The 24746-nt window shown below is 54.0% G+C and overlaps 9 protein-coding genes across 9 annotated transcripts; 5 read left to right on the forward strand and 4 right to left on the reverse strand.

Moving 5' to 3' along the window:
- Window positions 1–1476: 1476 nt before the first annotated feature.
- Window positions 1477–3139, forward strand: MFIFM68171_07671 (uncharacterized protein; the record flags this gene model as incomplete). Its single annotated transcript, XM_071063091.1, has 4 exons — window positions 1477–1782; window positions 1932–2298; window positions 2356–2473; window positions 2557–3139. 4 exons carry the CDS (start codon window positions 1477–1479, stop codon window positions 3137–3139), a joined length of 1374 nt encoding a protein of 457 aa, XP_070919192.1.
- Window positions 3140–4577: 1438 nt separating this feature from the next.
- MFIFM68171_07672 (uncharacterized protein) lies at window positions 4578–6292 on the reverse strand (the record flags this gene model as incomplete). Its single annotated transcript, XM_071063092.1, has 3 exons — window positions 4578–5511; window positions 5585–6037; window positions 6114–6292. The coding sequence occupies 3 exons, from the start codon at window positions 6290–6292 to the stop codon at window positions 4578–4580; spliced, it is 1566 nt and encodes a 521-aa protein (XP_070919193.1).
- A 2208-nt stretch (window positions 6293–8500) lies between these two features.
- MFIFM68171_07673 (uncharacterized protein) lies at window positions 8501–9918 on the forward strand (the record flags this gene model as incomplete). Its single annotated transcript, XM_071063093.1, has 4 exons — window positions 8501–8692; window positions 8747–8885; window positions 8940–9048; window positions 9117–9918. The coding sequence occupies 4 exons, from the start codon at window positions 8501–8503 to the stop codon at window positions 9916–9918; spliced, it is 1242 nt and encodes a 413-aa protein (XP_070919194.1).
- A 365-nt stretch (window positions 9919–10283) lies between these two features.
- Window positions 10284–12165, reverse strand: MFIFM68171_07674 (uncharacterized protein; the record flags this gene model as incomplete). Its single annotated transcript, XM_071063094.1, has 2 exons — window positions 10284–11524; window positions 11586–12165. 2 exons carry the CDS (start codon window positions 12163–12165, stop codon window positions 10284–10286), a joined length of 1821 nt encoding a protein of 606 aa, XP_070919195.1.
- A 1169-nt stretch (window positions 12166–13334) lies between these two features.
- Window positions 13335–14174, forward strand: MFIFM68171_07675 (uncharacterized protein; the record flags this gene model as incomplete). Its single annotated transcript, XM_071063095.1, has 1 exon — window positions 13335–14174. One exon carries the CDS (start codon window positions 13335–13337, stop codon window positions 14172–14174), a length of 840 nt encoding a protein of 279 aa, XP_070919196.1.
- Window positions 14175–16109: 1935 nt separating this feature from the next.
- Window positions 16110–18828, forward strand: KATG2 (Catalase-peroxidase 2; the record flags this gene model as incomplete). Its single annotated transcript, XM_071063096.1, has 7 exons — window positions 16110–16389; window positions 16451–16605; window positions 16681–17185; window positions 17255–17398; window positions 17471–17710; window positions 17772–18094; window positions 18154–18828. 7 exons carry the CDS (start codon window positions 16110–16112, stop codon window positions 18826–18828), a joined length of 2322 nt encoding a protein of 773 aa, XP_070919197.1.
- A 1201-nt stretch (window positions 18829–20029) lies between these two features.
- MFIFM68171_07677 (uncharacterized protein) lies at window positions 20030–20699 on the forward strand (the record flags this gene model as incomplete). Its single annotated transcript, XM_071063097.1, has 4 exons — window positions 20030–20063; window positions 20131–20180; window positions 20241–20552; window positions 20607–20699. The coding sequence occupies 4 exons, from the start codon at window positions 20030–20032 to the stop codon at window positions 20697–20699; spliced, it is 489 nt and encodes a 162-aa protein (XP_070919198.1).
- Window positions 20700–21579: 880 nt separating this feature from the next.
- Window positions 21580–22424, reverse strand: MFIFM68171_07678 (uncharacterized protein; the record flags this gene model as incomplete). The annotated part of the gene is made up of 3 exons (XM_071063098.1): window positions 21580–21927; window positions 22030–22319; window positions 22376–22424. 3 exons carry the CDS (start codon window positions 22422–22424, stop codon window positions 21580–21582), a joined length of 687 nt encoding a protein of 228 aa, XP_070919199.1.
- Window positions 22425–24016: 1592 nt separating this feature from the next.
- Window positions 24017–24652, reverse strand: MFIFM68171_07679 (uncharacterized protein; the record flags this gene model as incomplete). The annotated part of the gene is made up of 2 exons (XM_071063099.1): window positions 24017–24446; window positions 24537–24652. 2 exons carry the CDS (start codon window positions 24650–24652, stop codon window positions 24017–24019), a joined length of 546 nt encoding a protein of 181 aa, XP_070919200.1.
- Between the last annotated feature and the right edge of the window lie 94 nt (window positions 24653–24746).

Here is a 24746-nt window from a genome sequence, read left to right on the forward strand (position 1 = left end):
TGGACGTCTCGGGTTTCAGTCATGAGTATTTAGGCGACTGAGTGGTGTCTCGGGCTCTGCCCTAACTCTCAGACTCCTCAATTGTGTCAGGAAGATTCATAGAGCGTTTGCTCTAGGGTCCTGAAAGACACCTCCAAGTCTTGTCGGGCGGAATGTGGGGTTGGACAGCAGTAGGTGTTTACCGGAACAGGCCACCCATGGGAAGGAACCAGGACCCTGAACCTACCCTACCGATCCGAGTTCGGGCCAATGAGACGCACTTGACTGGCCTGCCAGAACCCAGGACGGAGGTTTCAACCACTCTTCGGAAGGTGGGCAATGGGAGGCCTGAGCTTTTCATGATCCGTGCCCGACGCCGGCATCCGATGCTACGACGCTTATCGCTGTTTCCATCTCCAATGACCGAGCAGCCAGCCACCGACAGCCGCTAGTAGTTTTTTCGCTCTCGGCGGGAGCGGGCAAGCGAAGCGCCGTACCGGTAGCATTAGGGCAGATACACGAGAAGCTGCAGGCTGGGCTGGAGCGAAATGGGTTTGAACTAATGTCGTGAAGTCGTATGCTCCAACGCAACGGGGGGCGCGCGCCCCAACCAGCAGCGTTGCGTTTCCGGCCATCCGCCCGAAGTCGAGTGCTCGGCCCGCCGCCGCCCGCTGAGCAAACATCTTCCGTCTAATGCTTGGCAACTGCACTTTACCTCGTCCGGTGGCTAAGCATTGGGTGGCCAGGATGCACCGCTTGTGATTGGCCTGCCCTTGCTGTCGCATTGAGGGCCCGGCCGTCGAGGGGCGAACCCACACGCGATTGATCGTCGATCCGGGGGTGGGGAATTCCAGGAGACGAGGGCATTGTGAGACGACACGTCCGAGCTCTGACAAAGCACGGCTTGCCCCGTGCAGCGGTGCTTGACCTCGTTCGGCAGCCCCCCCCCAAGAAGCACGAATTTGCGCGGGGCTCGACGACTGAAATCGCTCTTGCGCTGGCCCATGCCACCCTCCCCCGACGCTCCGTCCATCTGGACCCTGTTGGCCTGGGCAGCGGCATCGCGGCACTTATACCCACGCGCCCGAAAGTGGCATGGCTCCAGACAAGCACAACCCCCGGCTCCCGTCTCCCGACGCATTTCAGTCGATGGCACGGCCGTTTCCCTCGCATGGGATGTATGCGTGCGGATCGCCCGGTTCCTGCAGCGGGATCAACGTCACTCGTCTCGTTTTCTTTGCACTCTCGGCTTTTATTCCTCCACGAGCCGTGACTAAGTCCGGGGAACCCATGGTTCGACGCCCGCATTCAATATCTCGGCAGCCGTCCCGTCTCGTCTCGCCCCGGGTCCAGGTTTCTCTATTGAGCTCTCAGCCCTGCAAAGCCCTCTCCACCACCAATGATATTGCCGCCGAGAGAAAACACCGTCGGGTTGTTGCCGTCGTCGTCCAAGAAGAAGAAGGCTGAAGTCTGCTGGCGAGTCCGCGCCCGCTTCTCATGTCGGGCCTCAACATCTCAACAGACGGATCGCCCATATCCAACTCGTCGTCATCCTCCCTCGGCGCGCCGCCGTCTCGGCAAAATGGAACAGATTATCAAAACAATACAGCTGATGCTACGGCCGCGGACACGGCGGACACGGTGTTGAGCTTGTCTCCAACCATAGACGTCGGTCCCCAGATCAACTTTACCATTTGGCTCTTGACAGCGCTATCAGCCGCATTCCTTGCTCTGCGCGTGTATTGCAAGTTCTTACGACATCGTGGGTTATGGTGGGACGACCATGTGTTGATAGCTTCATGGGTGAGTCGCAGTTTGCCCACCAACGGCCGTTGATTCTGCCAAAAAAAAAAAATAAAAAAAAAAAAAAAAAAAAAAAAAAAAAGAAAAAAAAAAAAAAAAAAAAAAAGACGCTCTTCAGCCAAGACCATTTTTGCCTAACTTCTCCGTAGCTCTCTCTTGTTGCATCCTCTGCCTTCGTTTCCCAGTCTATAAACTTGGGGTTTGGGCGGCCCCTGTCCCAATTCAACTTTGACGACCTCGAGATCTTCCTTCTCTTTTCTAATTTGGCCGGAACCTTCTCTATTCTAGCGGCACTGTGGAGCAAAACGTCGTTCGCCATCACCGTCCTGCGAATTTCCTCGGGCTGGGTCAAAGTGCTTGTTTGGTTCATCATTCTCACCGTGAACGGCTCGCTTGGCGTTGCCATCGCCATTACGTGGGGACAATGCACGCCTATTGAAAAGATATGGCGCCCGAGCCTGGAAGGCGAATGTTGGCCGAAGGGGACCCAGATTCAATATAACATCTTTACTGCCAGTAAGTCTCGTGCGCCAACACGTTTGGGACGACGTGTCACTGATGACGATTGGACAGTCTATTCAGGGGCCATGGACATTGTCCTGGCGGTTCTGCCATGGAAAATCATCTGGACCCTGACCATGAACAAGAAGGAGAAATTCGGGGTCCTGGTAGCAATGAGCATGGGGGTTTTGTAAGGATTCTTGCCCTGACAAGTCACAACAAACTTGAGCCCGTGCCATCTAACCATCTTTTCACCTCGTACTTTAAATTTAGCGCGGGCGTCACCTCAATCATCAAGATCACGCAACTGCCGTCCATCTCCAACGACACCTTCACGGAATCCACGACCGAGCTCGTCATCCTCGCCGCCGCCGAAGGCGCCATCACCATCATAGCCGCTTCCATCCCCATCCTCCGAGCCCTGCTCCGCGGCTCCCAGCCGCCCCCGGGCCCAGCGCAGTTCTACCACATGGACATCAGCCTGTACACGGGCGACGAAAACTCGCGGGGCACCGGCCGCAGCAGCACCGTCATCAGCAGCTCCGGCCACCGGCACTCGCGCAGCCACAGCCGCAGCATCCGGAGCGCGTCGCCCTGGAGCAAGGAGATGCAGCCCATCGGCTCGTTCCGCGGGCTCAGCCGCCTGAGCCGGTTCAGCGGGTTCAGCCTGGCGTTCCGGAGCAGCACAAGCGGGTTGTCGACGACGGGGAGGTCGGCGCGTGAGAGCTCGGCGAGCCTCGATTCCCCGCCGCCGGGGAAGATCATACAGACCGAGGAAGTGGTGGTGGAGTACGAGACGACGGCGGGGCGGAATACGACCTATGACGAGTGGCCTGCCATTGGAAGGGCGGTTTGAAGAAATATAGTAGCTAGTCATGCGATGTGCTTTGGTCCGGGGCGCTAGGGGTTTAGGTGTATGGGGTTTATCGGCAGTTGATGAGGATTTTGAAGGGAAAGCATCAAAGGGACGAACGTGAACAGTCATTACCTTGGGATACCCGGCGCTATTACTTTTGGATCTGGCTATTCATGATTTTTTTTCTTGCATTTGATGGGGACCGGCTTGGGATATGGTATTTGGAATCTACTTAGTTCCGGGGAGCAATTGTATGACATCTTCGTGTAGGGCTCTGTGTAGGAATAGCGTTCCATAATGATTAACATGGTATTCTCGCTCTGAAGAGGTCCTGTGTGCTGATCGGTTTCTATGCACGTGCTACCGAAATCGCAATTCAACTTCGTTGGGGTAGAGAGAACAGAGAATTGTGTATTCATGATTTCTGGCTCTCTTTTCTCCCCATCCGCCGGTTTCCATCCGGTATATTGTTCTTACCTCACTTCAAAGAGATAATCTTTACAAGGATAGGATGAGAAGCACTTTCCTGCTATGATCCTGAGTTGCCAGGGCAACTCTTCTTGTCGGTGATCTAGTGCAGTGGGGCTAACAACTAGTACCTAGCCGGGGCAGGGGGGTCTTAGTCATAGTGTTGTCATGCTCTGACTATATCGCTCAGCGCTAGCAAAAGCACCTCTACTAGTAACGTAATGACACCTAGCTGGGTACTATAATGGTCTAAGTACGTGATACTGATGCCTGGCTAGGCGCCATAATGTCACCAGCATTTCGTGCTTGTCAGCCCTGGGATATACGGTCTGGGCAATGACAGATACCCCCCATTCTCCTGCTAGGTAACCATCCGTAGTGCGTGCCCTTACCCTGCAATCCTACGACTTGTTTGTCCCCAACCACAGAAGAAGAAGCGACCGCCCTCCAATGTTTGATCGCTTCTGGCTTCTCGTGACTCCCACGTTTCTGCGCTTTTGACTTTTTGCGTCACATCCTGGTGATCGCTAGACTTCTCAAAATCAATTTCCTGATTTTCAATCAGCTGCGATCAAGCTTATGCTATTTTAGCCCTTGGGAGCGACCGGAAAGTTCATGATTTGCTTGGCATATCTGGTAGGTCCAGATGCTCAGCACTGAGAAAATAAGAGCAAAGTTTGTGTTTTTGTTCTCGCTGATGAGAGTGAAGCGACAGAGCGCTCAGCCAAGAGTTTACACGCCTATTAGAGTCTCCCATCTCCACGGACTGGCTGGCTCGGGAGCTGAAAACAGCAACTGCATAAGGTATGCAATGGAGCACGATAATTCAGGTTGTGTACACATAATTAGTACATTCCCAAGACTCTTTCGGAGTAAAATAACCACCGGTAGAATACAGGGCCCAAGACGATCAATGTGCACCTTTTCATGACCTTCGGGATGCAAGAAGAATTCCCCCAAGAGCTTGACCTCACTCTGTCGCCTCCCCGTGAATATCTTCCGCAGATAGTTCAAGATCCTTATCATAGCCGGAGAACGTAACCTTCCACTGCCTATCGTCCCTCGGCCGGAGCTCAACCTCGATATCGGAATCAGGCGTCGGCATCGCCGCCACCAAGGGCGTGTTGCTGATCGACGGCTTCGCCCACCCGCCGCGCACGGACCGCACATCGAAGCGCAGGACCATCAAGGCCGAGAACAGCAGGATCTCGGTCGTGGCAAAGTGCCGTCCGGGGCAGAGCGTCGTGCCGCCGCCGAACCCGCGCCAGGCGATCGGGTTGTGCCGCTTCCCGCCGCCGCCCTGCCCGCCACGCAGGAACCGCTTGTGGTCAAACTCGTGCACCGTCTCGCCCCACAGCTGGGGGTCGCTGTGCTGCACGTGCGCGGGGATCATGACGGTGCTGCCCTTTTTGAGGAGGTACCGGCCGTCGAGGAGGTGGTCCTCGAGCGCGAAGCGCGTCGACACGCCGATGCTGTTGACGCGGAACACCTCCTGGAAGGTCGAGAGGAGGATGGGGCAGGATCCCTTGACGAAGGCTAGGTCGATGGTTTGCGTCCCGTCGGGCGCGGTTGTGACGCCCTTTGATACCTCATCCCGGATGTCTTGGAGGACGGCAGGGTCTGAGTAGATGTGGTAGATCATCCAAAAGGTTGAGGGGAGGGTATTGGAGAGAACCGCTGTGCCACCGCCCACTTCGATACGCGCGGTTTGCATGAGCGGGATTTCGAAGTCTTCGTTGATCTCGGTGCGGGCTTGGACGAGTTTGGATCCCTGTTTGTAGCCCTCCGCAGCAAAGTATCGTTCCCAGACCTTGACCATGAATTCCCGGGCTTGGTAGGCTTCTTTGGCGAAGATCGGAGGAAACATCTTGAGAGCGAACATGATGATCTTGGGCTCGAATTTGCTATGACGGTCAGTTCTCATGGAAAATAGCCTTTTTTTCTCTCTTCCTTTCTTTTCTCTTGGGCAGTACTTACAACCAAGCCTCTTCCATATTTGGATCGCGGTAGGGGTTATGTGGGCCATAGACACTGTCCGTGGTGGCGAGCATGAGTTCGTGGCGGATCCACGTGAACAACTTGACCTTTGGGCTACCCTTGGAGTTCTTGGCATGCTGATCTAGGGCCTCAGCGAGGACCTCGACGGCTTTCTTATTCATGGCATCCAGATGCGGCCCCGCATGGACGGCTGGATGTATATACTTCGGAAAGGACATCAAGTAACCCTCGTCGCGGGAGACATCACGCGCGATGATTTCCTGCACGGGTTTGCTGACGCCAATGACATCTTGGGCAATGCTTGCTTCTAAGGCGTTAAAGGAGAGGACACGAAACTGGCGCTGGACGACTGGAATGAGAGACGTTGAGTTGACGACGTAGATTCTATTTCCCGGCATGCGCAGTGTGTAGATAGGGAGGCGGTATTTGTCTCTGGTAATTATGTCAGTTTGGTACAAATCAATGACAAGTCAAATAAAGTGGCTAATCATTGTGTAACAGTCGGTACCTCATCTCGCTGTAGAACTTGGACTTCTTGTTCATCATGGCCAAGATGGGCGATAGGAACGGGATGCCATTCTCAATAGCCTGCGGCTCCCTTGGGTCTTGCGTCAACGAAAGCAGAGCTCGAAGAAATATATATACAGCGACAAGCGACGCGCCGGCGACGGCAAGTGTAGAGGCCATGTTTAGAGTCGGACGACGGTTACCTGTTGCTGCAGCATGGAATGGGAAAAAGGAAAAAGAAGAAGCAGTAACGAGGAATTAGACAAAGGTGTTGGGAAGTGAGAGGGTGCAAACCAACAGCAATCCCTGGGATGCTACCACAGCAGGGGGACCCGCTGAAGGTGGAGAAAGATGTCTCAGGGCATCGGATCCCTCAAGCCAGGCGGTGGGAAGTGCCAAGATAAATCCCAGAAGGCTTTGCCAAGGGGCCATTTCCCTAAAATTCTTTGTTGGCTGTGCAGGTGTAGATGTGCGTCTCCGCCATTCCACTCTCGTCCTCTCTAGTATGCGGGATCTAAGGACCTTGATGAGTTCTGTGTGCTTGTAGGTGCAATTTGCGAAAATTGTCTTTCTTGAGGAAGCTCCTACTTCGCTGACTGCATTACAACCGCGCCTCGAGCCAACCAACAACCGGTTGTAATTGGACGAATGTGCTAACACTCTGATTACAAGTAGCAGAAATTTTGCCTCTTGCTTATAAAGGTAACATGGCGCAAATCTCGGCTATCTTGGCTGGCAACCACTGGTACATCTTCAGGGTAAGTTATCCATCTCACACAATTGCAAGGTTCGCGGTCCCATGACGGTGAAGTGCCGATGACGATACAAAACGGCACCTCTGGTAGACCGATATCCTGCACTATGCCTTCTCGCCCTACGCCGGCCGAGTATCCATTCGCCTTTGTGTGTTTCTGGCATGTGTTCATTGAGGTTAGACAGTAGCGCGGCGATGCCGTATCAAAACTCCGTGTAAGTATGCTATATTCTCCGTTGCGTCGCAGCATTGCGTCTTTGCAGCATTACAGAGGATTGTCTTGATATTCGGCGTTAGCGCCGTTGCGGCTGGCAATTAGATTCCTCGACTGTTTTTGCTTGGTGTACTTAGCTACGGGCACGGATCCCCTATGCAGTTTAGCACCTACGAGAAGCTTGTTATGTCCAATGTAGCCAATTTTGTCCGTGTTCGCTTGATACCATCGGTGGCAATTCTGGGGAGTTCTAAGAGCGCCCTTCCGGACCATCAGATTCGGCTCTAGCTTAGCTACTCAGGCCATTCGCTTCTTATTTTATTCCGTAGGGCATCCGTATCAAGACCAACTGATAAATGCCAACCCCACAGTAATGATGGTTATGTGACACGTCTTCCGTGGGCCTACCTAGTCACTCGTGTGCGGAGAACTTCCACCTCCGCTTATAGGACACTTTGACCGGCGTTCTCAAAACAAGACAACTTTTTCAACTCCTATCGCTCCGTTTTATTTACGCACATGGGTCTAAGCTGCGCCATCGTCTCGCCTCAAACACGTGACGTTCTCGTGGGAAATGGATGTTATGTAGAACTAAGGTTGGGTTGTTGAATTAAGCATCTCGTAACGTGATGTATGATCCAATGCAGATTCCTAGGGTACACGGAGTGGAGGATATCCATCGATAGCTCCAGGCCGGTCGGTTCCTCGCTACGTAACTCTGCTAACCTATGATTTGGACCTCGCCGTTTGAACCGCTATTGAAGCATTTTGCGGATAAGATACGAGTAAACCATCTTTTGACACTATAGGTTTAGGATCCGTCATCTTGCCGAGGCGAAGATCTCTGTTGCATATGCCCTCGCGACACCGTAGTTTGACATTAACATGCTAACGGACAGCGTGAAGTTCGACTACTGGCGCTTCAACGGGCTGGGTATGAGTGCCCGAGAGGAGTATACCATGCGCAAGACGGCCGGGGGGGCTGAGAGTGTCGATGCCTGTGTGATTACCGTGGCGGAACGGACGGGTCAGGTAGAAGTTGTCGTATTAGTGCCCTACTAGCGGTACGCTTTTGTCAATTGAGGTCGACTGATCGCTAAGCAATCCATCTACCTACCTACTCTGCAGCCGTGTGGAATGGGCTGCGATTAAGCTACGAGAGTCCGCGCCAATGTCAAGCCGGAGAAGGTTAACCGGGCCAATGAATTACAACAAAACAGCTGGGTGTGGGGATCCAGAATAGGTACCGAGGCTCGGGCTCAGGGGCCGGAATAAGCCACAGCGGTGGGAGTACAGCCGATAACCCCACTTCCGAGACTTAGCGGGCTGTCGCCGAAATCAGCCTCTTGTCCTTTTTCTTATCCAAGTTTCGTCCCGGCGCACACTGAACCAAAACACACATCCCCAATAGCCGGTCACAATGTTAGAATTCTACCGTGAGGTGCAGCACACGGTAGACTGCCACTACACAAGAGAATACGTCACGGCAACCGCCAATGGCGATGCCGACAGACCGAGGTTCGCCGTCAAGCAGTACATTCCCTTAGACAACCCCAACCCTCAACCCGGTGATATCACCATCGTTGCCGCCCATGCCAATGGCTTCCCAAAGGTTGATCGGCCGGCTTTCCGTTCGCAATACAATACGGTACTAACCTTTTTGCAGGAGCTGTACGAACCCCTTTGGGATGACCTGCACAAGCAGCTCGCCCGGAGCAGCACGCGCATTCGGTCCATCTGGATCGCGGACATGTGGAATCAAGGCCAGTCAGGGGTTCTGAACGAGAAGATCATCGGAAACGATCGTATGTCTCTCCCGGGCGCAGCGGGCGGTCACAATGCCTAATTTCTTTCATCAGCAAGCTGGTTCGACCACAGCCGGGACCTCATGCACCTGATCAACCTCAAACGCGACGAGATGCCTCACCCGCTGGTCGGAGTCGGCCACAGTATGGGCGGCGCACAACTGTATGCCATCTCCATATCACCTCACCGTCATATATGAGTAGCCGTCACTCACCCCTACCTGTGATTAGCACCCTCCTTTCCCTGATGCACCCTCGCCTGTTCCACACCCTCATCCTCCTCGACCCGGTGATCCAAACCGCCAACGCCGGCATCGGCCCAGCTGTCGCCTCTACCAACCGCCGCGACATGTGGGACTCGCGCTCCGCCGCGGCCACTAAGTTCGCCCAATCCAAATTCTACCAAGCCTGGGACCCCCGCGTCCTCAACCTCTGGATCCAGCACGGCCTGCGCAACCTCCCCACCGAGCTCTACCCCTCGGGCAGTCCCAGCAGCACCGACAGCCGCGTGACCCTCACGACGACCAAACACCAGGAACTCTTCACCTTCCTCCGCCCCACCTACCCCCGCGGCCCCGGCTACGCCATCCCCGACCGGGGCCCCCTACCCGACGGCGATAGCCCGGACTACCCCTTCTACCGTCCGGAGCCGCTGCACGCGTTTAGCCGCCTCCCCGAGCTGCGCCCCAGCGTGCTGTACGTGTTCGGGGAGACGTCCGACCTGTCGACGCCGGAGAAGCGCAGGGCGAAGATGGAGCGAACGGGCACGGGGGTGGGTGGGAGCGGCGGGGCGGCTGCGGGACGGGTGAAGGAGGTCGTGCTGGACTGTGGGCATCTGGTGGCCATGGAGAGAGTCCCGCAGTGCGCCGAGGCCATCACGCAGTTCCTGGGTGGTGAGATGGCGCGGTGGAGGGAAGAGCAAAGAGCATTTCTTGAGGGCCGGAAGGGGAGGGACAGACGCGAGGTCATTATGGTTGATGAGACGTGGAAGAGGGAGATTAAGCCTCGAGTGAGGGGAGGAACGAAACTTTAAGGTGGTTGTCGGGTGATAGAGGATTATAGAGACACAGTCAAGATTGCGTGTCTTTTTCGGGAACTTCTAGGGATCGTTGTGGATACTACTGCCTAGCAAGGCAGGCTAGGTATACTTACCGTATGGACGACTCGGCGGGAACGGGCACACTCCCACCGTTCTATTCAACAAAGCTGCTTTGACCTGACATTCGACCGTAGATTCAATGCCTTAGGAGGTACTAATTTAGCATTGCGGGATCCGGCCAATCCGGTGTTATTCCCGGTGGCAAGTCAAAGGGTAAACTTGATTACGAGACAAAGCTGGGTATTAACTACCTATGTTCCCGTGCCGGGCTCCGGTATTTGGCACTCTCCACGGCCTGGCTACGCTTTCTTCGCATCCGCAAGGATATCCTCGGCCGCCTTCGCACTCAACATCATGGTCGGACAGCTGGGGAACGCACCCGGCACGACGGGGAAAGCGCTCGCATCGACGACGCGCAGACCCTGCACACCCCTCACGCGGAACTTGGAGTCAAGCACGGCGAGCTTCTCGTCGTCCCCGCCAATCGCGCATGTCGATGTTGCATGGTGCGAGTAGGCCTGTAGCTTGAAGTACTCGGCCTGCGACGCATCGGTGCAGTTCGTCCCCTTGGGGCACGGGTGCAGCTCGTCGAACGGAAGCACGGGCTCGCCGGCAGCCTGCCACGCCTCGCGCAGCAAGTTGGCAGCCTCGACCAACTCCTTCAGGTCTTGCTCGCCGTTGTGCTCAAAGAAGCGGAAGTTGATGTCGGGCACGTCCTGCGGGTCGGCCGACTGTAGCCGGACGGAGCCGGCCTGCGACTTTGGCGCCATGTGGACGAGCGCACACGTGTACTGCGTCGGGCCGTGGTAGGTTGGGAAGCCCGGCCAGAAGCCCTCAAAAGAGAAGGCGCCGCACCAGGTGAAGATGTTGCGCTTCTTGTTGGGCGCCGAGGGCGTGCGGAAGAGTAGCGTGATGAGGCCGCTCTCGACGGGCGCTTTGCCGAGTGCGAGGAGGGAGCCCTCGTAGTTGTCGCCGAGCTGTTCACCCACCCCGGGCAGGTCCTTGACGACCGGGATGTTGAACTTCATCAACTCCTCGGCCGGGCCGATGCCGCTGAGCTTGAGGATTTGAGGCGAGTTGAAAGCACCGCCCGACACAATGACCTCGCGGTTGGCCAGAATCTGCGACACGGGGCCTTTGGTACCGTCGACATGTTTGGGGTCAGCCTTGTACAGCGACGCTCCCTCCATCACCTCCACGCCAATCGCTCGAGGGGTTGTCCCGTTATCGAAAAGAACCCGCGTCACAAGCGTGTGCAGCTTCACCGTCAGGGGGTACTTTGCGGGGTCGGCCACCGTGGCCCTGACGTAGTTGTTGGGACTGCTGCGCTTGCCCTCCTTGGTGGCATGCTGCACCATGTTGTAGAACGAGGTAATCTCGTCGGCATTCTTATAGTCACCGAGAATGTCGGTGGTGATTAGGTTGGCCACATCATCGGGATCCTGACCGGTGAGCTCGGCCATCTTCTTGAGGATCTTTGTCGCCGGCAGGCTGTCGTTCTTTGCCCATGAAGCGTCGCTGACCATGGTGGAGAGCCAGCCTGGGGTCATGATTACCGTTAGCAGGAGGGCTGTCATGCAGTCGTTGATGCTGTCACTCACCGTCATATCCGTGGGCCTCGTTTCCAGCAGCCAAGTAGTCGTTCCTCTCAATCTTCTTGAGGTATTTGCGCATGTTCTCGGCGGACCAGCTGGTGTCGCCCGTCTTGTTGACAATAATGTTCCAGTCATCGTCGGCGGGCAATGAGCAAACACCCGCGTTATGCATGGCACATCCGCCCAAGACGGCGGCACGAGGGTACTGGATACCCAGCAGTTTCGCTCCCTCGGGCGGATCGAGACCGACATAGAAGGTGCCGTCACCAGTGTCCCACGTCGTGTGCTCGAACTTGAGCTCCCGAGCCGGGTCGTCCGAGTGCTTGACCCAGAAATCCCAGCGAGTCATCTCGTCGTTGGCGGCCTCATTGAAGTATTGAAGTTCGGCATAGGTGGGATTGTCACCCTCATCGCCGCCGGCCTCGATCAGAAGGGTTGAGTATCCCGCTCGGGCCAGGTCAGCAGCCAGGGGCCCGCCACCGGGCCCGCTGCCAACCACGATGTAGTCATAAGACGCTGCCGCCGGCGCGGCGTCTACCACGACGGCTGCCGAGACGGCGAGGGCGGACAAAAGACGGTAGCGCATCGTGATTACCTCGGCGAAGATGCTGGGTATGCAGCTGGGTGAACTTCCGCCTCATCCTTAGGACAGCGGCATTCGGCATTTTGTACGTTTTGAGCTCGCTTTCTACTCGCTTTCTACTCGCACTTCGGCAGCGGCCAATCCCCAATTTAAAATAAATTCAATCCCGGATATTGAGGGGCCGCTCGCTCTATTTCTCCAACATACCCCAACGAGCGCGTAACTAATAGTTCCATTGGCTCTGGCTAAAGTGAACCCTGGGTGCGGAGACGGCCTTGAGCTGACAATGGCGGGGCTGTGGTCTCAATCAATTAGGCGGCGGTTATTGCCTTGGCGTGTTCCGCAAGGTTGGACAACGGAACGGAACGGCTACGATGAGGATGATCTCGAATTCTGACCTTTGCAGCATCGGCCAGCCGGAGTTAGCCACTCAGAACCCGCCCGGTTGGATATGTCGGATTAGTCATGAGTATTCCAGAATCTCGGCTGGACAGCACCATTAAGAGCAGAAGAACGGTATAAATGCCGGTTCAAGTCCTCCGATGTAACCTCCTCCACCCAGACTCGCCACGGCGGGATAGCACGTCTCACTTGATGAGTCGGGTTGGGTCAAATGTCGGACCACCCGTTCGGCGCTCACTCGATCGACTCTGCCCCCAATAGCTCGATCCGAGGGTGTTCGGACCCAGGGTTGACCGTAAAAGATTACCTTACCTATATTGTTAGTATTCTCGACTCATACGCCCCGTCGCTGAACAGTTACCCGGGAAAGAACCCCTGTTAGTTTGGTGATTAGGAATCGACTACTACATTAAGCAAAAGTTCCCGTGGTCCACTTTCGGACGGTTTTCAGCGCTCGAGTTGCTCGTGTCGCGTTGTAGCAGCAAGTTTAGAAGAAAATTGAAATGTTTGGGAAGCAGGTTGGGCACCTCACCTTGACAGGTTTGAGCAACTGCTGTCTACGCCAATCCTCAACGTAAGCAGCACTAGCCCCGCTACCCACTTATTATTATTATTTATTTTTATTATTTATTTTTACCTTATTTTTCTCCCCAAAAAAATGCGTCTTGGATTCCAAAACTGCCGAGTCTTAATTTCGGTCCCTGGTCACCAAACAACACATGCGAAAAGTCTTCGCAGAATAGGAGTAACCCATCTTCTTTGTTATCACAATGACCGAGAACACGACCAAGCAAGTTCTCTTTCCAATTCGTGGCAGGCATCAACAATCTAACTCAGCTCTCAGCACCCCAACCGTTCATTTTTGGGACCCATGGCATGCGTGCTCCTCAGCGATTGCCAAAATTGGCGCCGCCTGTGAGGCCCACCCGTGTTGTGATAGGGCCCACGTCGTCAACGCCTGGGATGCTCTCCTCGGGATCTACTTCCAGGAAAGCGGCGCGACACCCGGCGGTGGCTGCCACTGCATCCGTCTGGAGCGGCGGAATGGCCCGATTGCAACGGACAACAAACAAAAGGCAACCAGGACTCTGATCGTCGAGCATATCACCAACGTTCAGCACCGGCCGGGTTCACGACCAACAGCTGACAGCTCCGACATTTTCTGGGTCGAGTGTGCTGCGTCAGACGAACTCGCGAACCCGTCCGGATGGAGTGACTTGATGCGACGGGCGGTTAACCGTTTGGATGTTGAGTATCCGGCTCATAGGTTGTTTGTGATTGTGGCGATAGGGCTCAGGTGGATGCCCTTTTTGTGGGACCCCGTCGAGTCAGTGGTTGATGGGGGGTTGACTCTGCTGTGGAGGCAAAGTAGCTGCGGGGATGACGGATACAAAATCGACCACCGCATTCAAATGGCATCTTCAGCGGCGGTAGATGGGCTAACCCAACGACATGTTGAACGCTTGGATCAGGGCTTAACCGTCAACCCGCAGCAGGCATATTCTCTCGATTACTGGACGCTCGACGAGACTGGATCTGTTATGAACCTGGACGACTTGTTGTTTCTCGAGAAGCTGATCGTTGGTGTCAAGGTCGATTCCAGCAAATGAGCTGAAGACGTAGGACCCATCAGCCTCGGCTTGAGGTAGAGAGGTACCAAAGTTGGTTCAAAAACCAAGAAACCGGAGTAGAGGGCCTTAGTCATAGTATTGCCTACCGTCGGCATGTTTTCCCTACGCTGACAGCAGTTCCAGCAACGGCGACCAGCTAATCTTTATCATCTCAACATCAGGTGCTCACTGATAACGCCATGGGACCCAACCATGCGTAATCATGTAAGCCGTTGTCAGCCACGGGCTTACTGCAACAGATCCGGGCACGTTGACAAAGAGCCCGTACCTAATTATCGTTATCCCCGGTACTAGACCGAAAACCCTCACTCATGACCCGGTCTCAGCCCGGGTGGCTGGCCCACACTAGGTTGCTTTGTCCATATCTATGGTTGTGGTGCCAATCATTGTGGCACGAAGGATTCGATAACTGTGCGGTGTGAGGCGTTTGACAAGAGGAGTCCGAATTGTTAAAGTCATTGGGCGTCGAGCTGGGGAAATTTGTGGTTGTCGGACATCAGTAGCTTACAGGATCCTCTCCAACGCAGGCTGTGATCACTCTCATCTGACCACACAAGTTCATGACACGGTTCCACACACCCACCAAATTCGTTTCTCGGCCTCAATCTTTTCTTGGCGGCCGCCAACGCCACACCTGCACGGATCCTCGAGCCCCAATCCCGGAATCTGGAGAATGGCGTGACAACGCTTGGAAAAGATGGTAGATGTGTAAGATTTGGACCTTATAGGAAATGACGGATTACATCCTGGCCAATATCCTTTCACGTCCAACCATATATTTGACATCTGACAAACCTAACGCGGGGTTCCACACCTCAGTAGCAGTTGTGTAGTTTGTGACAAGGTAGATTCACATTAAGGTTATCAGAGTTTTAGTATGTACCTTAAGTTCAATGTACAATCACTTTGCTCATCCTTCCCACAGTTTGGCTGGAGCGGTGTGGAGGCTGGACATGGTGGGGGGCTTTCCAAGACTGGGCCTGTGCAACGTGGAGTATCAGTAACCCGGTTGTCGGATTCGGAGGCATTTCCCAACCACATCATGGGAGGATTTCGTGACTTGCCGGGATGAGGCGGGACTCGGTTCATGTCAGCAAGTCTACCCCGAAAGAAATCCAAGGAGCGTGAATTGATTGCTAATGAGTACATGTGATAGGTAAAATAGGAATTACCGTGTTAGCTGCGGAGTGCAGACCGATAATAGGGGCTGACATGGGCAAACTGCGGTAGCGCCGCCAACTCACATAAGCGCCAGCAAGACGAGCCCGTGGTCGGATGTTAGTCCTTGTCAAGACAACGGGACGGCGTCTAAGATACTTCTCCCTCGTGTCGTGTAGGCAATAATAACCCTACATGTGGCGCCCGCCACGCTGGGGACCAGGGTAGCTGCGCAACGCCAGCTTTCCCGGCTAGTCTACAATAAGGAGTTGGTGAACCGATTTGGCTTGATCTTCATCGTGCAGGCTTGGTAACACCACGTTTATTGGCCGACGACTCGCAGCTGTCAGCCTCAAGACCCTGCGTCTGTGGGCCTAGACCAGCGTGACTGTCTCACCAGGAGCAAACGGACGACAACGCAACCTAGAATCCAGCGCCGTGGACCTCCCGCTTGATCCTTGTCCGCCGAGCTCCATCATTCTTGGGTCCGTCCACAACAACCCTACACCCCGGTCCTCTTTGATTGAGGACATAAGGCTGTTCTATCTTTGTGGGCAGTCATCTGATGTGATAGGTCATTGCCTGCTGGCTGGACCGTTGGCCTTCGTCCCAACAATTGGTATAAAATTTCGTATCATGCCGCCCAACAGCCCTCCACCCAGTCCTCTTCCTCGAGACCGTTTCCTTCGAAGCAACTCAGAAGTGGACCGTGTCATTCCGCTCTCTTGCTCTAGACCGCCTGATTGACCCTGCTCAATGGCGCCCTCGGTCCTTTCTGCCCTGCTCGGGCTCCTACCTCTGGTCTCGGCAGGTTGTCCCTATGCCGATGCCCACAAGCGTGACAACTTAGCCGCTAGGGCAGATGACCCGTCCTTCGGAAGGTGCCCGACCATTAGCGATGCGGCCGGCGGTGGCACCCAAAACCATGATTGGTGGCCCTGTCAGTTGAGGCTGGATGTGCTTCGCCAATTCTCGCCTCAGCAGAATCCGCTCGGCGAAGACTTCGATTATGCTGCCGCATTTGCTACCCTTGACTGTGGGTTGTACCAAATTCTTCGGGTATATCGCATGCGGCACACTGACTGGCACACTCGCAGACCACGGACTCAAGGCGGATATCAAGTCATTGTTGACCCAGTCGCAACCTTGGTGGCCGGCGGACTTTGGTAACTATGGTGGTTTGTTTATCCGCATGGCCTGGCACAGCGCCGGTACCTATCGCGCCATCGATGGGCGTGGCGGTGGCGGCATGGTACGGCTCCCTTTCTGAAAATCTCCGCTTAGCGGGCAGCACCTCCTGGGTTTCCTGGGTTAACTCTCTGTGTAGGGCCAACAACGCTTCGCACCGCTCAATAGCTGGCCGGACAATGGCAACCTCGACAAGGCACGACGTCTGCTCTGGCCCATCAAGCAAAAGTATGGCAAGGCCATCTCGTGGGCCGACCTGATGCTCTTGGCAGGCAACGTAGCGCTCGAAGATATGGGCTTCCCAGTCCTCGGTTTTGGCGCCGGCCGTGCCGATACGTGGCAGTCTGACGAGAGTGTCTACTGGGGTGCCGAGACTACATGGGTGCCCCAGGGTAACGACGTCCGCTACAATGGCAGCACCGACTATGCCGAACGCGCCGATCAGCTGGAAAAGCCGCTCGCCGCAACGCATATGGGATTGATCTACGTCAATCCCCAAGGACCGGACGGTAACCCCGACCCCAAGTTGTCGGCCTTGGATATCCGCGTGGCATTCGACCGCATGGGCATGAACGACTCAGAAACCGTGGCTTTGATTGCTGGAGGTCACGCTTTTGGCAAGACACACGGCGCCGCGAGCGCTGGTGAGTTACAACTCCCAATGCCCTTGGACAGATGACGGTCTCATGGATATGCTAACACCCGTGTCGCAGACATTGGTCCTGTTCCAGAAGCTGCGCCCCTTGAGGAGCAGGGTCTCGGTTGGGCAAACCCCTTTGGCACAGGTAACGCTGGTGACACCATCACGAGCGGACTGGAAGTTATTTGGTCTAGGACGCCGACGAAGTGGAGTAATGGTACGGAATCTCATCATTTGTGACCTTTTTGATTCCTGCCGGATCCGAGGTACTTACCACCGCTGCTACTAGACTTTTTGACGGCACTCTTCAAGCACGAATGGACCCTGACAAAGAGCCCCGCTGGAGCCCATCAGTTTGTGGCACTCCAAGGACCTGAAGAGTATCCCGACCCTTTCAATAAAACCTTCCGCCGCCCGACCATGTTGGTCAGCGACCTTGCCCTGCGTGACGATCCTATCTACAACGCCATCGCCAGCGCCTGGGTAGATGACTTTGAGGCTTTTACTGATGCCTTTGCCGCCGCGTGGTGTAAGTTCTACAGCCGATGTCTCACGGCCTCTGAATTGTAGCTAAACTCGGAACAAAACAGTCAAGCTCACACACCGCGACATGGGTCCCATAACCCGTTACCTCGGCCCGGAGGTGCCACAACAGCGCTTCCTCTGGCAGGATCCTCTGCCCGCTGTCAACTACGCTCCCATCAATAAAGCTGATCAAGAAAAGCTGAAGGAGAAGATTCTTGCCGCACCCGGACTAACCGTCTCGAACCTGGTGCCCGTTGCCTGGGGTTCCGCCTCGACCTTCCGCGGTGGCGACAAGCGCGGCGGTGCCAACGGTGCCCGCATCGCCCTGCAGCCTCAGGTCTCGTGGGAAGTAAATAATCCTAAGCAATTGCAGACTGTTTTATCTGCTGTACGTTTCTTCGCTTTCTCCTCTGCAAATATGCGCAATGATTAATCTCTTGTTTTTAGTTGAATACAATCAAGGACGACTTCAACCGACGCAATAAAAGGCAGCAGGTCTCACTAGCTGACCTCATCGTCCTGGGTGGCAACGCCGCCATCGAGAAGGCCGCTGCGGCCGCCGGCCACAAGAACCTCCGTGTTCCCTTTACACCAGGGCGGGTGGACGCCACCCAGGCCGACACAGACGTTGCCAGCTTCGAGTACCTCAACCCGCAAGCCGACGGCTTCCGCAACTTCCGCAACGCTTCGGGCTGGGCGCGCGCCCGCACCGAGGAGCTCCTCGTTGACAAGGCGCAGCAACTGACGCTGACGGCGCCCGAGATGACGGTCCTTGTTGGCGGCATGCGTGCCCTCAACGCAAATTTTGATGGCTCGTCGAGGGGCATCCTCACGGCCCGTCCCGGGACTCTGACGAACGATTTCTTCACTAACCTGCTTGACATCAACACCGTGTGGACCCCCGAGGCGGGTGGCGAGGTGTTTACCGGCAAGGACCGACTATCAGGCGCTAATAAGTGGACGGCCACCCGTGCCGATCTCGTGTTTAGCTCGCATGCGGAGCTCAGGGCAATCGCGGAAGTTTATTCTGAGGCTGGTGGGCAGGGCAAGATGGTGGCTGATTTTGTGGCTGCGTGGGTAAAGGTTATGGACTTGGACAGGTTTGATGTCAGGAAGAAATAAGAAGGTCGGCGTCTCGGGAGTGACCAGTAGTACGCTAGGGTTTATTTACCCCCCTTTGAGCAAGTTTATCTTCTTTAATATTGCATTATAATCACTAATAACATGGTCGTCTGCATGCGTCGCTGGATTTCCCGTTATGGAGTGGATGTGGGATTGGTATTATAGTCCGCGTCGTCTTCAGGTAGCTAGGTACCCAGCATGGGGATTTCTTTGACATTAACGACTCCACACTTACTAATTACTAGCAGCTAGGCCTCTGTACTCTGTACTCTGCATCGGCAATTGATAACGTAGGCAATGTCGCCCAACTAGGCCCTATAACGGCCTAAATACCAGGTTCTAGTAGTACCTAGGTAGGTATCACGATGTCACCTGCATTTCGGAATCGCTAGGTAGCGATTACGGTCCACATGAACAACGACAGATACCCCTTCCTACTGCTAGGTATGATATATATAGTGCCTTGTAGCTCCCAGCACTCGTTGTTGAATGTAATGGAGTAATGTACTAGAACTTACTCAAGCTCTATACCGGCACTACTTAGTTTCAGATATGGAGAGCCGGTATGCGATAAGTCATGAACAATACTATTTATATTGTGTTATACTTATCGCAACAAAGCATGCCGTCTCAAGAATGAATCGCAGTAGGGAAGCAGCGTATTGTAGATCAAAATGCTTTGTTGCAACTTACAAAGCTGTTTATCGAGGAGACCCCTTTGTGCCTATTTTGAGGGAACAACAAGAACTTTCCTGTAGGTGCAATTGATCGTATTAATTTAATCACACCAAAGTTAAGAGGCACATATACCCCAACAGGGAAGGTTCATTGTTATATTGTCGTGTAAGGTATATAAGGGGTATGACCCTCCTCAACCCAAGTGAAGAAGCGATTTAAATCATCCTCATGATATCTCATCTTCAAGGCCGATCGAATTCCTTGTGCGACAACTCTTACCGAAATGTGTATTCATACTGTATGGACTTGCCCCGGCTGCAAGGCGTCTACGGACCGGAGCGAAGTTGATCTGTGTGACAGGCAACCTCGCTGTGATTTGCCGCGACACCTCCAGCTACCCCTACTTCTAAAGGACTACGACGAATGGGACTGCAAAACTCCCGAGTGCTTCTTTAATAAGGACTATATACAGGCACTTTACAAAGAGCACTTGCTAATTCGCGTTGAACAGAATGGGGGAGATATGGAGACACTTGATCCGCCGTTGACTGATGAAGGTGAGCGGCTTCTACAATCTGGCCAGCGACTCCTATCCACAGAGAGAGCTGACGAGATAAATCACAGAACGTCTGATAGTCACAGGGAATGGCTTCACGCCCGTCCAGGAAGAAAACGTAAGTGGCAATATTGACCATGGCAATCCTCATGAATGTAGTCACAATGCAAAAGGAAAGATGTTGGACTTCGACATCGAGGGGGTTGACGGCTTCCCCGGAATGTATATGAAGGGAACGGTGCTCTATTTGGATAAACCTCCGTCCAAGGACCTTGACGATGGGGACGTCGATATCGACGAGGTACCAAACCATGTGCAGCATAAAATCCGAGCCTTGCAGATGGCCATCAGAGCCAAGCGTCCGCCGCCGCCTAGATTTGCACGCCGTGGCCCGCCACCGCGTCCAGTACCCGAAAGATGGCGACCCGAGGAGGATGAGCTCCTTCTCACTTTGATGGATCACGGCTTTCCGTATAGCCAGATTGCATATGTAAGTGCGAGATTCTATGTGATTGGACGTGAGGTTGCTAATGACTCGATATAGCACTATCTGGACTGGCGTACCAAGCCTTCCATTGAGAAACGAGCCCGAAGGCTAAACCGACAAAGAGAAGCGAAACGCCGCCAATTTGCCTGAGAGACCCAGCTCCCCAATTGCCTCGAAAGCACATCACTACGTATGTGATCAATATGCAGTACGTTGACGCTCACCCGGCAATATGCAGTCACTTCCTACTTACTTCATAGTGTCCTATCGACGGGCGTACTGCGTTGGAAAAGAATCTTGTTTTTCTGTATCTGATACTTGCTTACTATATGTTAGAATGACTTCAATCTCAATACCTAGCCAAAACTTGTATGCCGTCCTTATCGTCGTTTCCGATTGTTGTGATCGGAATCAATATCAAAATTCTCAGCCGCGTTAAGAAATGTCGAACGAGCTGCTCCGGCCGATGGACTCGACTTGACTAGCGGCTTCATAAGTGTCTATGAACTGTCTAACCCCATGGTAGCTATAGTGCGTCGACGAGCTAACAATATTAACAGTGATCGACCTTTATAGTATCTCATCATCACAAAGAAACGTATCTAAAACATTGCACTCACGACTACCACCATGGAAAAAGATGCTATCTTAGATGCACCGTAGGGCGAAGAGTGGGGGCAGGCGTTTGCCAGCCGCCAAATTATACATTCAGAAAATGAGAGCCATTTTTGACCAGCGCGCTCCGTTGAGCCTTAGCCTAGAGGGTGAATACGTACTAGAAACGAATAAAGCCGTCATGGCGCAATAGCGACAGTTTCTTTGCCGAGAATCTCATCGCACCTAAATCTAATAGAACTTCACCCCGCTCTTTGCGCTTATACATTCTTTACTATTTTATACATATACGCTGCCGTATCGGCAGGCACTATCCACTACGTCGCGGAATCACAGTTCTAGACTATGAACTCGGCAGCTCTATCGACAAGGGATCCGGCCATGAAGCACGACCAGTGGCGCGGCACTCGCGGAGTCACGGTCGCCAAAACATGAGCCATATCGTAACACCCTCGCCGCCCTTCTTCGGCAGCCCATCCGGGCCAACCTTGCCTTTCCCTAGAACGACCTCGCTGACAGTGGTGAATCCATGCTTCAGGTACATATCTCGGGACACTGCTGTTGTTGCCTCCAACCAGATCGGCCGCCCATCGCTTCTGGCCTGGTTCTGCGTGTATACGAGCAGTTCGCTCGCGAGCCCCTGGCGGCGGCGGTTCAAGGCTGTGCCCATGATAAAAAGATACCAGTGCTTCTTCTGCTCGTCCTTGGTGAAAACCTTTGAATGCATGTCGTGAGTGACGTTGGAGTACTGGAAAATAGCACGCTGCGTAGATGGCCGTCAAGTCAGTGTTGAGCCTACCTAGTTCCTAGTAAGAGGAGGCAAAGATGTATAAATAAATAGGAAAGGAAATGTCCATGTGCTCACTTTGAAGCCTCGAAAACCTATCGTGAAGAGGGCAGGAATGAGCCCTGCTGGTATCATTGTCCACGGGTTATCGACCCTTTTGCCAGGCGGCATCAGAATGCAGCAGGAGCCGAAATCGTCCACCTCGATGAACATGGCATTGTTGAGCGTGCCGGCCGTGAGGAAGGCGCGTAGCAGCTTGTAGAGCATCGGCTCTTGTTCGGCGAGAGAATAGTCATGCAGGAGCCATGTGAAGACTGGATCGCCGGTGAAGGCCTCTGTGAGAACTTTCGCTGTCCGATCGAGATATTCTGCTCGGAGGATTTAGCACCTCACGTAGTGCCGGCGGGCTCTTTTGACATCAGACCTTTGCCTTTGCACGTGATTTGGCGTTGTTTCCCCCCTTGAGTTGCCATTGATGCTAATTAGTAGCTTGATGTAGAGAGTCCAGAGTCCTAGGTGGCCTTTGGTAAGAAATCAAGAAGACGATAGCCCGGGCAGCCGAGCCAAAGAGAAAAATGCTTCTCGGGATTGAGGCTCGCTGGAGGAAACTCGAAATCGTTAAGGCCGAGATTAATACTGTTGGCTGGCGGCGGTTGGGAACGTAAAAGGCTAGCGTCAGCAACATCCTGGACATTAGTGGCCACGCCCCAGACCCCCAGTCACCGGATATGCTTTCCTAAACTCCGATTATTTTTTGAAGCCCAAGGCGTGTTGTTATGTTCTCTAATCTTAGAGGATGACGATATGTACAGGGTTTTAGAACCAACACGCTTTCGTGCAAATTCACACGGCTGCGTTATGAAAGTGGTTCCTCAGCGCCCAAAACGTACGGCCAGAGGGCATTTGACGACAAGAAATTGTGGATTATGTCAGCGCTAACGAGTACCGGCCGGGGTGTTGGTGCGACCACGGAATCCAGGACCCTGGAAGGTTGTGCAGCAGACTTCGTCAATGCCATGTTACACAAGCGAATTACTGCAAAGTAAGTTGAATATATCTATCATACAAGATTTCGGTCTTAGATCTCTCGTGCTAAGCACATTTCCTTGGTCGGTCGTCCCACTTAACCCTTGTTGTCTGCAAATTAGCACGTGACTTCAACCAAAACCGGGCGAAACCGGCCGTCTTGAGAAGACGGTTAGACGGGATTCAGCTCCTCGACATCTATTTATATCTCCACTTCATGTTTGTGCAAAAACTGCTTCTTCAGCCCGGAAGCTGCTACTGAGTATTTTATGGATTCGCGTTGGTCTTAGCAAGTCGAATTGCGATGAGCCAACGTGTTGGGTTGGCATTGGGCTCTCCGATTAGAGAGCAAGACACCCTGGAATCTCTCGTAGCTGGATCCTGGAGGGGGGTTTATGTTACACTTTGCCTTCGTCCTTAGACTGGACAATGAGACCACCAATTCTGCTCCTGTTCCCACCCTTATTGCTCTCCCTACTTGGTGTTTCCCCTGCGTGCAGGATGGTCTCATCCTAACCAGAGTGGGCTGTATCTGTGTATAATACTTTGAACATGTCTTGGTTGCAAAAACCTACTATCATGATTGCCCAGCCTTATCCGTCTTATTGTTTACTGTGCTTTGCCCCCGCCTTGATTTAATAGGTATGCGGGCGTAGCTGTGTGTTTCTGCACCGTTTCAATGTGAAGGCTAGTAGTAAGGGATGCCTCATTCGTCCTTACTCTTAGGATGGCCCAAGACGTTTCTAGAACGGGCCGTAACATTGATCACGTTTCGATGGACGCACTTAGAATACCACTACTCCGGTAGATTGGTGGCATTTAAGTAACGCAAGATAGCCGGAGCAAAACACTCAAATTATATTACGCCATTAAGGGCCCAAATGCAAACTAATATGCAGGTGGGAAAACGAAAGTAAAACATTACTGCATGGGCCGGAACCCAGAAGCTCCCGAATGCTCTCATCGTACAGACTTCAGCATCTACATGATATCACAGTGGCTCCTCGCGTAAACGGTTCATTTCAGTCCTATCTGGCCTTTACAGGCCAAGAGCGGCAAATGCAACAAGCCCAAGCACCGGTGCAGCACCCATGATGGGACCGGCGGCAGCACCACCAGTGACGACTGCGCTTGATGAGGTTGTCACCGGGAAAGCTCCAGTGCCGGACGCGACTCCACTCGTGGTCGTTAAGGTGGCTAGGGTGGTGATGTCTGTCTCACTGGCCGTCTCGGCAGGCGGGCGGGGGCCATCGCAGTGCCAATGGTCGCCGTGAGGCTCGCAGCCAATTGACTCAGTTGGGCTAGGTCCTAGGGAGTTGGTCCCAGGAGCATCGGTGTGCTCCGCGTCGTCGTTGCCATCGTCTCCCCCGGCGGTAGTGGTGGGCTCGGGGGCGGCGGTTGTCGTCAGAGCGGGCGGAGGGGGGGTCGGAGCCGACGATGTCGAAGGCGGACGAGGGCCTTCACAGTGCCTGTTGGGAAGGTGTATGTGTGAGTAACGCACCATGTAGAATGCGATGCTTGGATATCTGGAAAGGGTTCGTTGGCCCAGCCAAACTTACCAGTGGTCGCCATGAGGCTCACATCCGATGGATTCGGTCGGGGAGGGAGAAAGCACCTGAGCCAAGGCGGGCAGAGAATGCAGCCCGAGGATGAACAAGACAACAGAGGTCTTCATCTCGGCCAATGTAAACGAGAGTGGGGATAAGATGTCGGTGGTTGGTCCGATATTTGGTGGTGTTGTCCGATGCTGTGGCGCTCCGAAACGAATG

This window comes from Madurella fahalii (assembly GCF_045866475.1).
Source record: "Madurella fahalii IFM 68171 DNA, scaffold_4, whole genome shotgun sequence".
NCBI lineage: Eukaryota > Fungi > Ascomycota > Sordariomycetes > Sordariales > Madurella > Madurella fahalii.